This window comes from Theropithecus gelada, chromosome 5 (genome assembly GCF_003255815.1).
Source record: "Theropithecus gelada isolate Dixy chromosome 5, Tgel_1.0, whole genome shotgun sequence".
In the NCBI taxonomy this organism is placed as follows: Eukaryota; Metazoa; Chordata; class Mammalia; order Primates; family Cercopithecidae; genus Theropithecus; species Theropithecus gelada.
The window spans coordinates 93058320-93072726 of NC_037672.1; the positions used below are offsets into that span (position 1 = coordinate 93058320).

Consider the following 14407-nt stretch of genomic DNA (forward strand, 5'->3'; position numbering starts at 1 on the left):
GTAACTTAAAAAGCAAGAAGTCAATCTCAGAGCCCTAACCCTTAGGCTAAGTCCTTGTAAAGCGACACATGTTATTTCCTCCTCATATAAAGAGAGTATCACAAAATATGACATTTAGAGAGGTATGGAAGGACCATATACAGATTGAAATTTTGTTTAAGTTTGAGTGGTAACATGGTTCTGCTCCTTCTCAGAGTGAGAAACAATTATCAGGAGGGAAGACGGGGAAAACTATTTTGATATTTTTGTCAGTTCTCACAAAGAAATTTCACAATTAGAAGTAATATGAATTTCAACTGCATGATGAAAACCCCAATAGCAAACAAAAATATTATATTTATTATATCTGACTATGCATAATGTGAATTAATGTTACCCCTGGTGTCTTGGCATTCAAGAGGGAGAAATGCATTATAAGTCTGAGAGATAAACGTAAAATAAAAAATACCAGCACTTAACAATTACACTATTGTACATTTTACACATAACTTATATCAGAGCTTATATTTGTATATATCTCTTTTGATACTTACAGCTCTCTGAAACAGGTAAAGCAGAAATTCTTGTTTTCATTTTACATGAAACTGAGAATCAAAGAGATTAAGTAAATCACAAGATTTATACTTGAGAGTATAAATTAGGATACAACATCATCCTGACATCTTAAAGTGATTTAAAATTGTTCAAATATAGCCTGACAGAAACATGTTCAAGGGAAAGGTACTTCAAGGGTAAAACCAAAACTATACACTCCAGACGAAGTGTCTGGGCTTAAAAGATTGTTGGTGTGTACTGCCCACTGGACACTGATTTTAACTATGAGATTAATTATTAAAACAACAAAATATTATTTTCATCTTGCTCATTAACACAGATGTTACACAACCAGAGAATGGAGTTAGAGTTGTTGATTTCACATCTCAGGCTACAAATTATTAGGCATCACTGTCAGATCAAGCAAAATGCTTTTCAAATGCAGAAGATCAGTGTAGGCAACACAAACGCTGTCTCAGCACACCTTGGCCACTTTTTCTACCTGGTTCACATCAGCCCCCAAATTCAGGAAATTGCCGATTCTGGGAAAATGTATGAAATAACTCCAGCTTCTTCTTTCTCCTTTTTCTGTTTTCTAATATCTGTCTATAAGCAAACCTGTTCTCTCATGCAACCATTCATTCACACTCTAATATAAAAACAGTAATTGCAGACTACCATTATGTTTTCCTCTCTCAAGGCTAGCTACATTTCTGGCAGGAATGAAAGCTGAATACATCAAGTTCTAATAATGACATTTCAAGGAGGTAGCTTTCCAGTTATTCTGAAATCCCCTTCTGCAGGTGCTCACTAGTTATTGTACAAATAGGGTCCCATATTTTGTTTCAACAACCAAGCTCCACTCAGTGAACTTGAACAGGATAAGTTCATTGAAAAAGACTAAAGGCAATTCCTTTGTTTGGTTTTGGCTCATATCTCTGTCCGTTTTGCAGAACTAAAGGTACTGTATAAATTCTTTAAAATGTGGAACAACAGAACAGTGACTATGCAAACACATAATTCCTCAAGTTAAATTTATGTCTGCTAACAGTGATTTTGAACACAATAGAACAGATGCCATCCTGTAAAATCCTGAAAGTCATTCCTTTCCACAATTTCAGAGAACCACGTTATGAAATTCCTTCCAAACTTTATGCAACACAGCTCGTGGGGTGTTTCCCAAAGTGATGTTTACGTAGGTATAAGACAGACACCAATAACCTGCCAAGGATTGAATCCATTTTTCCAGTTTTGTGAATATATCCTGCTCTCCAATTTTTTTATCCTGTCTTCCTCTCATTCCCGACTTCAACACTTCTAAAGATCAGTTTTCCCCACATGAAGATAGAAGTTTTCAGTTGGCCAATATTAACTTTTCTAGTGAATCTTCCTTCTCTCTACTCATCAGCCTCAACTCAATAGTTGGCTTGGGATTTTTATTTCCCCAATTATTTCTTTAGGACATGCTAAATGGGGGCAGGGGAGGAGGGCAGGGAAGAGAAAGAGAGGTGGTGATTGATGTCAGTGGTAAGAAATTTTCACCACCATTTAATGTGGTAGTTGATTTACCACATTTACTGGTTACAACAAATTACTGTGTGAATGTGGAGATTTCAGACAAAAGTTGACATTTTAAAACATATCATGTAGCAGCAAGGATACAATTACGTATACATGAGGTATATATATAATTTTGTATACATACAAAATGACTAGATACATAAAAGATTTGGGTAGATATATATTACATGCATATATATTTGTGGATTAGACATAATTTTAACTTTTTACTTTTATGCTTCATTAAGTCTTCGCTTATCTTTTAAAATATAACTTTTCTCATTTAAAAACGTCTACAGATTGGCTAAAAGGTCCCTTTTCATATGCTACCTTTTATTTTTGATTTTTCTTCTTTTTAAATGTCATTCACTTTGTAGTCATCAGTCAAGTTATTCTTTAACAACTTATTACCTGTGTCTAGAAATATGTGACAGTCCATGTGCCAGTAAGATGACATTTGGAAAATGAAAAGTAGTGATTATTTTTTAAATCAGACTACATATATATAGTGCACATACACACACATATTACATATATTATATATACATACTGTACACATATACATGCATTGATATTTGTCAGGAAGTGATTCTGTATCTGTGAAACTGGCTATGTCATGTGATGAAGCTGTTTCTATGGAAACAGTTCATGATTCATGGTCAACACACAAAAAAGATGAAAGTATAAGGTAGACTTGATAAAGAAACTGTTAAATTCTGAATTTAAAAATGTAAATGCTATATTTACTAACAATTTTTATGACTCAAAATTTTCTCTTATAATCCTAGTGAATGTTATTACTCAGTCCCTAAAATATGCTAGGAGTGATAATAGAGAATATAAAGAATATAATTCTAAGCTTCCTAAAGCTTACATAGTGGGGGTATAAAGGCAAGGTTAGGAAGACCTTTATATGTATGATTCCTAAATTATATTGGGTCTTTGTCTTTTATGAGTCTTGATTTCCTAATAGACCCCAGGTATTCTTTTTCCAGTATAATTCTCTCTGGTAAGACTGCAGAAAAGACTCGATAGAAAATACATGATTTCCTGTGGGTTTTGAAGTAGACCTAGATGCATTTGGTTGGGAGACAGTTTGCAGGTGGCAGGAGGTAGAAATAATGGACACTGACATGAGAAAATGTTCTAGACACAGGTGGGATTCCAAATGAATATCATTGAACTGTCTCCATGGAGACAACAAAGCTATTTCCCTTGACTAGAGAATTGTGTATCATTTCCTTGAAAATAATAAATCTTAAGAAAAAATATCTCTATGAGTTATGGAGGGCTAGAGTAGGCAGAGATCCCAAGCTTTCGACAAATCTATTTCTCTGCTTTCAGGAAAGATACCAAATAAACCCTATCATTCAAATGGGATTCACTCTTAGCAACTTCCCTGATTAATCCGTTTAGCAACAAGAGTCAAGGCGTCTAACCTCTAATTTTTCCTGTTATATCTGAAGAGCCTTCATCCATACTCTTTTTCAGTAGAGGTAGGAAAGGAACAGCTGATTGCTAACAGCTACCTAAAGGCCCTCTTCTATCTGAATCTATTTCTCTAGCTGTTTCTCTGTCTTTCTCTAAATGAAATAGTACAATCTGTGAATAAGACTTTGCTTAAATAGATTTCCTCTTTCCAGGAGACCAACTTGTGGAGACAGTACTCTGTTGAATTCTGGTTTAGAATCATACCCAACAGGCCATTCAATGTTTCCATTCTTTTGCAAAGGTCCTGAGAGTCACTTTTTAATTTCCTGGCAGGTAAGCTTCATTTCTCAAGGCATGCTATCAACCTCATTTGCCCTGTCTGTTATATCCGGTCTCATTTCATCACCAAATACATTTTCTACAAGAACTCACACTGCTTTCATGCAATCTCACATGGAAACACAATGTTCCAGAAGAACTCTGAATCACTTTTGTGATACAGTGGAGAAGAGACCAGATGCTGTGTAAGTAAGTTTCCCACACATCTATTTCCCCCTACCTATAAGGTTTTATAAAGGCATCTAAAACAGAACACAAAGATCACGGCTCTGGAGGAAAAGTATGCTCTAAATCCTGTCAGAGTCTAGGTCCTCCTAGATAAAAAGCCATATTACTAGGGATAATTAAAGTTGACTCTATTCCATTCTGTCTTTGCCCAGCACCCTTTCTCCCTATCTCTAACCAGCCCATTTCAGTCACTACATTTATGGGCTTCAGAATCTCTCTCTGTAGAGCTCACTTTATTTGTGAACAGATTTAGAAGAAGTAGTTCATTGACGTCAATATTTAATATTCTAACTCAATGCTTCCCCAAGTGCCTTGTAACATATAATATACTCTATTTTTTTTTTCTGAAAATGTGTCCACTTCAGCAGTGAAAGAGATGGTGTGGTACTCCTGGCCCTGGGTTCCCTCCCTAGGCACATGGACACCCAATGTCAATCACTTAATATGGAACCTTAGGGGGGATCCAGGGCTCATTTCTTCTCTAATCCCTGTCATCCAAAGAGTCACTAAATTCCTCTGATTTGCTTCTGGATATCATTTTTCTGTCTATTCCTATGGAAAGTACCAGTTTAGGCATCTATCACCTCTCATCTGGACCTTGAAACACTCTTAGCTTCCTAACACTGTCCTCAGTTTTAGCCTTCTCTACATCATACTCCACATAGCTGTAAAAACTTAAAATGTAAAACACAGTTCCCGTTAAACCCTTTGTCAGATGTTCTACATTTCAGGATTAGGGTCCATTTCCTCAGCATAGATATTCCAGCATCATTTCTTTATCTGTTTGCATGTGAGTGTGTAGTACAAATTCTCTCTTTAAAATAAAAGTGGAGGACACGTACACGTAAGATTTTTTTTAAACCAAGAGTTCAAAGGGGCATGTAAAAGACAGTAAATATTCCTTGTTCCACTTCCAAAAGGTAATAACTATTACTCATTTCTTTGTGTGTATCCTTCCAGAAATTGTCAGTGCATATACAAATATACGTTTATAGAAAGGTTTATTATTACACAATGAGAACATTCAATAGCATTGTCCTACATCTTGCTTTTAGCATGCCGTCTGATCTCTTGATAATCTTCCCTGTGCCTTTTAAGTTCTCACAATAGGAATTATCTGTAGTTCCCAGAACACTTCATGCTGTTTTCAGGCACACCTCCCAATGCATATGCCCTTTCTTTTGTGTAGAAATGTGTATAGGCTGAAAATGAGAAGAACTTCCACACAATTGCTAACTACTATTCTTTTCTAAGATTCATTTCAGGCATTAACCCTTCATCATGCCTTAGAAGCTACAGACCGGTGCTCCCATAGGATCCTATACATACATGTCTCTATCATAGCACCTACCACATAGACCAAGATAACTAGGGATGTTTCAAATCCACAGTTCTTCTTTCAAAAATATACTTTTCAAAAAAGACATTCCTCTAAAAAGAAAAATCTTCACTTCAAGATTAGAAACTTTACATTGTTTGTTTGTTTTTTTAAAAAAGACTATAACCTCTACTAGAGCAAAGACCATATTTAGATGTCTTTTTTTTTTTTTTTTGGTATTTTCTTTTTTGCTTGAGTAGTTGGATAATGCTATTGGAAAATTATCCTTTATTCTTAAATTCACAATGCAACAACGGATTTTATTGGGGATGTGAGAGTCAGGGAAAGATACATTGGTTCATTTAGTAGAAGAGTAGCAATGAAGACTGAGGACTCTAAAAGGGGTAACTGGGCTCACTAAAGATAAAAAAGGAATCTTTCACTCTTTTCTTGTGGACAGCCTTTTTCTGTAAGATTTCACCACTGATATGAATTCATTGTAAACATTTTCTTAGGCATATCTGTCAAGTAGTGAATAATAGATTGTTAAATGTTACTATTAATGTCCTTCCTTTTCAGTAGATAGAAGTCAAGGAACTTCATGAAATGCTTGATCTACTGAAAACAGAAGCATTTTGGGAAAAATAATTTCAGTGCTCATGTGGTTTATGGATGAACTATGTACTAACATTTAGTCAACTATAAACATCTACCAATTCTTACTCCTATGATTTGTAAGTATGACTGTGTCATTTGAGCCCCCTCACTGAAACCTAAGCCAACTGGAAACATTTGAAACGTTCATTTCTCTTTTGAAATGTTTTACTTTCCTTGATAATGCAAGATTTCATTTGTGCATGAGTGTTTTGAAGGTACTATGAAGTATTTGGGGGCCTGCCAAGACAAAAATCATCAGAAACTGAAAGAATGGACATTAAATGATATTCAGCTAAGACAAACACGTTGGGTTTACCCCTTATTTCTCAGTCACCTCATGGAAGGATTTTAGGTAGTTTTGGTAAATCCTTTGGGATGCTCAGATCTTCAAAAATAACAGTTTCCTTCTGTTTCACAACAAGTGTTGAAAAAAGATATTACTTCAGTTGTGGTGGAGCAGTATTCCCAGTTTAAATACAATGGACAGCTCCAGGTAGAAATAATTCCAGTTTAGTCTTGGCTCTAATGTTCAGTACAATATAAACCAGGCATTAGGCCAATTTCATTTTGAAGATCATTGCTTCTTGTTACTGTCTTTGCGAATGTGTTTAAGGAAGAAAAAGTTGGATGAGGATGCCATGACTAATTAAAATAATAATTCAAGAGGCCCTAGATTGCACACAATCAGTACTTCAATGTTCCCAGGAGGCTACATCATTTGCACTCAGTGGGAACTCAATAAATTCTTGTGATTGACTCACCTACCAGGAGAATATGGTATTTAAGACAATCTAGTAAGGGAGTAAGATGGAGACAAAGATTTTTTATTTTGACGGAGTCTACAATCTTTAAATATCAAAGTTTTTATGATAGGGTATTTGAACTGGAAAGGGTTTTAGCACTTATGTAATTTGGCTTCATTTTACAAAGGAGAAACCTAGAGAAGCCAAATTACTCACTCAAAGTCCTAGGCTATTTTTTACTAGTCTAGTAGTTAGGAGCCAGACCCTAGAGACAAGCTGCCTGGTTTCAAATTTTGGCTCTGCCATTCACTAGCTGTATAAATTCTGAGTAAGTTATTTAACCTAACAACATTTCTCGCTCTCTCAAACTCAGTTTTTCAATCTGTAATGGAGGTGGGGAGGGGTAAGAATTGCATAGCACTAAGTAAAGGATTAAATCGCTATTAATGTAAAGCACTGATAACCGTATCTCACACATGTAAAATGTTCAGTAAGTTACTATTCGTTTTCATTGTATTTCACACTATAATACCCAGTCTGATTCTACAATCCTAAAATCCCAGGCATTCAAATGTAAACTCCAGCTTTAAAACAATCTAGATAGGCTTGCTTTAATGTGGCTTAGAGTGAAAAATATATACATATATATATATAAAATCTCCAAACAGGCAAAGGGAAGATTTTCCTTCCTCAGTCTCTCCAGATGTTATAAAATTGTAACCCACAACCTAAAAGAAAAACTTTTTGTGATTACTCATATAAGAATAAAATGTATTTATATGCTAGCTAATACTTCTTTCTGCTTTTGAGTGGTACTCACCTATTTGTTCTGTTTGCAAAGGAAATTCTATTAAAACCTCAGAGAATTTACTGACAGCATCAAGAGTATGTTTAGGCTATTTTACAAACTTGTTGCTAGCTCCTCAGTGGTGGAAAAACAGTTTGCAATGTTCTTTATCCTGAAGAAAAAAGTCATAGGTTTCCCTGCAAAGCAACAGAATAGTATTGTGGAGTTACTGTACTTGGAAATGTTTTCATTGCCATCATTTGAGATTGGTTGATTCACAGGTATTAATACAGATAAGAAGACTATTCATTAGTTTAGGTCAAGTCCCATCTCCCATCTCCAGGATCCTGCCTTTGTCCTGTTGCTCATCATCATCATCATCATCATCATCATCATTATCAGTTATGGAATTAACTTTCTCTTTAGAGAACAGTTACCTGCAACTTAAATAATAACATTCCTAAAGAAATTTGAAAGAAAAAAAATGTTCATTTCTTTTTTATTCTTTTCTTTTTTTTAGACTGTTTTGCTCTATTGCATAGGCTGGAGCACAGTGTCACGATCTTGGCTCACTGCAACCTCCAGCCTCCCAGGTTCAAGTGATTCTCATGCCTCAGTTTCCAGAGTAGCTGAGACTATAGGCACGTGCCATCACACCCAGCTAATTTTTATACTTTTGGTAGACATGGGGTTTCACACCATGTTGTTCAGGCTAGTCTTACACTCCTGACCTCAAGTGATCTGCCCACCTCGGCCTCCCAAAGTGCTGGGATTATTGGTGGGGGCCTCTGCACCCAGCCAATTTCTTAATGAAGCTATATCTTAGGATAATGTACTACCCTGATATTCAAAGTACAATCTACATACCAGCAATCAGCATTGCCCAGGAAAATGCAGAATGTCAGGCCCCATCCCACACCTCTGATTCAGAATTTGCATTTTAATAAGATCCCAGAGTGATTCACCTATATGTTAAAGATTGAGAAGCACTGACCTAGAGAAATGCATGTGGGGACTGGGAATCTGACAAGCAGTTACTGTTTTGAGTCACACAGTGATAGTAATGAGATATAATTGAAGTATGTACCAGACGTTTCCAGAGTCTAATATTAAGATAACCGCCACAACAACAGAAACAATGAATTTTAAGTGGATATTTGGGAAATTAAATTTGTTTTTCCTTAAGCATTATTTATAAAATTGGCTCATTTTCATTTTTGTCATCATTGTTCACTGTAATGTCTGTAAGAGCATTCACTGTTATACTCATTCATGCAAGAAGGAAGGAAAGACAATGAATCCATGATAGCTATCTCATATTGGGAACATCTTGGATTGAATCCTGCGTTGAGTCAGGACTCATTCGATGTAAGGTCTTCTAGGGATGGCCATATGGACCATCGTGTCTTCAGATTAGTTACAGAGAGCTGCCTGGTTGGAACTCCTACTTGGTAATCAGGATCCACCTCTTGAATAAGAAGGAACAGCTAAGTCACTGGAATTTGAAATACAAAAGTTCAACTACTTGTGAGAAGATAGTTAATATCATGTTTCCCCAAACTACTGTTTGAAGAGAAAACTTGCCTACTACTGTCTGTGTCTTACTGGCTTTATAGTAGCAGATGTTAGTGGTTATGTTAAGGACAATTTCTGGGAGCTCTTGTCTCCATTTACTCCGACTGCCTCCTGTTCATCTTTAATCAGTCCTCTGTGTGTGTACGTGTGTGTGTGTGTGTGTGTGTGTGTGTGTCTATGCCTTGGCAGAAACTGTTAAAAGACAAGGTTTGAAGGTTATACTACATAAATGGAAATCATGGTGGTTTTTTAAGATGACAGTTTAGAAAATGGTAACAGTATGTAGTTGCTATCACACAAACAATATATCCCGTGATGCCAGAAGAACAATTCTTTCTAATTTAATCAATAATATTACTGCATGAAAAGTCTTGTTCTCAAATAGATATGTTTATCTGCATTGGAATTATTCTTCACAATTTTTGCATTCACTGCTTAGAACCAATGATTCTTGACTATAGAGATTCTTTACTATGTAAAGATTGCTTTTGTTTTTTAATTTGTGGAAAATTAAGAAAACAATTAATTTTTCACAAATTGAGAAATCAGAAAATACTCTTGATATGATGTTAGTTTTTAAAGCAGACAATGTAAAAACCAATCAGGGACTATATTTTACTTGGGGAAGCAAAGAAAAAAAACAAAAACGAATGGAATCTAGTTCTCAAATCCACTAATTTAATGCACAATTATTTCATTTTCCCAGCCATGGAATGGGTAATAATGGTAAGGAATAAAAACATAAATATAAACAATGTTTTAGAAATTGATTTAACTTGCATTTTCTTAAAAACCATTTTTGTGATATTCTTGTCCATTCTTGTTGTTATATTCTTGTCATTTAATGTTGAAAATTTTCTATTAAATTACTCAAAAGTTACGGCCTATCAGGGTACTGAAACATGCTTAATACAAAAAGCAATAAGCAATAAGTCTTATTTTCCATGGATTTCTAACCCTATTTATATCATCTAAAATCACAACATACAGTAAGCAATTCTCTTTTGGGGGTGTGGGCTAATCCTCTGAGTTGTGTTTACACAGAACCCTCAATTTTAAAAACATTACTCTTTATTTCCATTTTTCTTGGAGTTATTTCTAATCTATTTATTTCAATGTTTTGTCATAGATGAGAGAAGATAAAATAAACTTTGGGTTCTGTTAATAGTGCTCATTAAAAGGAGAAACAGGAAAGAACAAGTAAATCAAGGTTTATCATTTTTCAGCTTTGAGTGGTTTCTATTTTCTAATCATGTCTCTAACATTGTTGTGGAAAGGTAATGGGGATTGTAGTAGAATATGTATTTTCAAAGGCTTATCAGCTGGGTGAATATTTTTGAAAAATCAAGTGCATATACACGTGTTGCCATGAGTAAACAGACTGTCTTATTTAAGCATTAGGAAGAAATGTCCAGTGGTATTTCAGTTAAAGTCAATCCTTGTTCTGAGCTTATGTATGAATTCAGTTGAACAACCGATTATACGGAACTTTTTGTTATGGTGGTTGTTGATTGCAGCAACTTCCCATTTAATTGAGTTTAAAAAAACTGAAAAGGGGTATGTCAATATAGCCAACAGAATCATATATTTTTTAAAATTCTGAGAAGCATGGCACTCTGCATGGCAAGGTAGAACAAAGACTGCATTTGCTTTTTGAGCTTTTTAAATCTTCTATTTTATCAATTTTCTGTGGATGTTTACAAGATACCAAAGTAAATGATTGAAAAGGAAAATATTATCATTATTAATCTACATGATACAACTTGTTAAGCTAATTCATTGTCTAATTTGTCCAGTTGCATTTGTGTAGATTAGGCACAATTTGTGTATGTACACATATTATTACATTCCTCAAAGTGTTTCTAAATAGTGTGTTTTGGGTTACTTTGTAGTGTTAACATGTATGTAAACAGAATATAATAAGTCAGTTTGCCAATGAGAAAATATTCATTGTGTATTACGTTTTTAAAATTGAGTTTCTTTTCCAGCACGACAATCAGAGACATCTAAAAATAGTATTTTAAATAAGCTATTTGAAGCAGGAGCCGCTACAACTACAAAATACAGAAATTAAATAGTCACACCTTTTATTCTATTCCTATTCAGTAAGCTATAGACATATTTATTTCTTCCCTAACATAACCTAAAAAGGAAAAGAAAAAAATTCTTAAACCCCTAGCCTATTAAAATAAAACGACACAGTAGGAATGAAATGAAAGACAATTCAATAGCCTTTATAGCCATAGAGTGATACAATCTCAAATGGTTTTACTCTGTAAATTATTCAGGATTTATAAATTTCTGCCGCCATAATATTTTTTTACAAGTGGAATAAAAATGGCATTTTGGTCACGTAGATCTAGCTGATCCCTGGGTGGCTGATTCTAGAAAAGCAACAGGCTTTTCCCCGTCTTACAAGAAGCAACAGTTAGAAACTCTAAGTAGAAAACTCCTACACACAGTGGACGGAACCAGCCGACAGAGAAAGTGGCACCTTTTTCAGTTCATTTTGCAACAGCTTCCAAAAAGAGAAGGAAAATGTATATAAAGGAATGTTGACCCCTTTGAAATGAAAGGACTATGCTGCGTTACTGTCGCCCCCTCTCCCTTCCAACGTCCCTTAAATTATCAGGCTTTTTAGGCATGCTTAGGTTTCTAGAGTAAGGTGAAGCAATAGGACTTGATTTATTTTGTTTCAACTTAAATTTGCAAGATGCAGTAAGACAAATTCATAACCTCCCGCAAGGAAACAATACAAGCCTACCCAGGCTCGGGCACTTTTCCTACTAGCAAGCATGGACTGTTGTCTTAGCCTGTTGCTCCTGCCACCTGGTGTGCCTGAACACTTTGAAACCCCGACTGTGCTCTTGGTGGCAGGGCCTTGGTGCGTCGGGGCTTGCTGACTGAGAGGGCCATGGGGATTGCCGGGGCCGCGCCTGGGGAGGCGATGGCTGCCGACCACCGGTCCGGGGACCCTAGTGCAGGCCGCCTAGCTGCCGGCAGATGGTGCCCTCCTCATCCGAACACGCAGGGAAACCCAGCTAAAGTAACGCTCAGACTCCGCCCCAGCAGATCCACGGAGCAACAGTCACTCGTCCTTCCCAAAATAGTGCAGAGCACGTTTCCCCTGGAACACCGCAGTAGCCCGTGTGTGTCGAAATTACAAACCAGGAGCGACCGGGTGTGTGTGCCGGAGTGGGGAGCGCGTGCAGAGTGGGACCCCAGGGCCCAGGGGCGAGGTGACCGCCAGAGAAACGCAGAGGGCAAAGGGACCGGTTCATTTCCCATCTGCGTAAGCTGGCCCGCCGGGCCCGTCGGGAGGCCACTCACCATATTCACTTCGGAGACCATGTCTATGCTGGCGACATCGATCCGCATCCCAACGTCCACGGGGGGCCCTGCCAGGGAGGTGGGCCACATTAGCGACAGATTCTGTCAGTGACAGCGGGCTGGGGAGGATCTGGGGACTTCCCAGCCCTTACTCCATTCTGAACGGGCTCCCTCCCTGCTCCCCCCACCCCACCCCTTTCAGGGGACAGCCTGGGAAAACAGGTGTGGGCACACGTATGATGCAGTGACTATGCAGAGGGTGTGTCGGCCCGGGAGAAGGTCGCCTCCGCCTGAGGATTCATCCACCTGAGACTGGGGATCCGGTGTGTGTGTGAGTGTGTGGGGGGTGTGTGTGTGTGTGTCCAGGGCATAGTGCACGCTTACGAAAATGACATGCCCTTTTTTTTTTTTTTTTTTTTTTTTTTTTTTTTTGACATTTATCTTTGACAGAAAAGGAGAACTAGGGATGGGTTACAGGTTGAAAAAAGATGAAGCGTTACCTCCGAAGTCCGGCCGCAAGCGAATGTCATATCCTTTGAGCAATCTGTCCACTGTCTCTTTCACGTATGACATGTTGCTGGGTTCATTGGTGCTGAGGGGAAGAAGTAGGGACTATATTCAAAATGAGCACAAACTGTGAGCACATATAAAAAGATACAGGCACACCTACCCCCAAACAACAAGATATATGATCCAGCAGACACGTAAAAAGAAACATACCAAGAAAAAAAAGAGAGAGAGAGATTCAACAACAGCAGCTCACCTGTGTGCACAACAGACCATGGTAATCATCACAGGGAAAGAGAGAAGCCCCAAACTCTCTCGATTTTGTACTGTCCACATTACTAACTCTGATTAAAGAATTGTCTTTTCTGCGAAGATTCAAGGAATGCAACTTAGTCTGCTGCTGGGCAGTAATTCCCGAATGGACCTGCGCATGCGCAGAGCGCGCTCACTACCAAAAGACACCTTGTGCCTTGCAAACAGTATTCCTAGCGGTAATAGGCAACAGATTTCAATTCCTCTAAAGTTCCTATTTGGGGTGCTCCGGGTAGTCAGAGACAAGCCGCTGTTTCCACGCAGGGGATCCTACGAGCTTGTGTAAACGGAGTTTCCTTCATGCATTGGAGGTTGCTATGTTGATTTCCTTTCTGCCCTCAACCTGATTTTGTTTTTGTTTTTTTGCTGGGCTCTCAGTGATCTGGCTAAGGCTGCCTGTGATTGGCATCTTTCATTGACAGTCATGGAGGTCCTAGACGGGGACTCTGGAGGCGGGTCTGTTGTTTTCTGGTAGCCTGTGAGGGTACCGGGGGATGTGATCAGCGGGGGTTGAGGGTGGGGGTGACTGGGAGCAGGGAAGAGTGGAGAGAGAGGGAGCTGGAGAGTTACTAAAGGTATAGAGGAAACTCTATAAGACGTATTTGAGAACTCCAAAAATCAGTTGCCCTTGGGAGGCATCCTAGGACATTTGGCTTGGTGTAGACTTCTGTAACAGGCAGAGTAGGAGGGACAAGTCAACTTTTCTTCTAACCCACTTTTCTTCCCTGCCCTTGTCGTTTCTCATCCAGGTTGGGAAATGAGGAAATCAAAGGATCCAGCAGCAGCTCTAGGCAGGCAATCTTTTTTTCTAGGGTCATCTACTGCAAGCCCCACTTTCCTCCAGCTTCTGATAAGAAAAATCTCCTCCTTAAATTGACAGCATTTAAGGTGGTATTTGTGACCCCTAGCAGAACCCTGAAACATCCAGACAGTTTAACCTCTGTTCACCAGTAGGTTGGGATTCTGCAGGAGCAAGCATTGTTTGAATTAAATCAAATTCAGTAACTTCGATTCTACAAATGGCATTGAGCACATGTTAGGCAGAAGGCCCTGGGCTAGGTGTTTGTTCTTTTTTTAAATAGTACA

General features: G+C 37.8%; 1 protein-coding gene across 3 annotated transcripts in view; it reads right to left on the minus strand.

Moving 5' to 3' along the window:
- GABRB1 (gamma-aminobutyric acid type A receptor beta1 subunit) overlaps positions 1-13784 on the minus strand; it is a 397306-nt gene extending 383522 nt beyond the window's left edge. For 2 of the 3 annotated variants that reach the window (XM_025385322.1, XM_025385323.1), the window contains exons 1-3: positions 13266-13784; positions 13003-13094; positions 12503-12570 (exon numbers count right to left, since the gene is read on the minus strand). In XM_025385322.1, the coding sequence (XP_025241107.1) occupies positions 12503-12570; positions 13003-13094; positions 13266-13345 (240 nt within the window). In that variant the 5' untranslated portion in view covers positions 13346-13784. The remainder of the gene's footprint in view (positions 1-12502; positions 12571-13002; positions 13095-13265) is intronic. The other variant, XM_025385325.1, reaches the window with a different exon arrangement.
- Between the last annotated feature and the right edge of the window lie 623 nt (positions 13785-14407).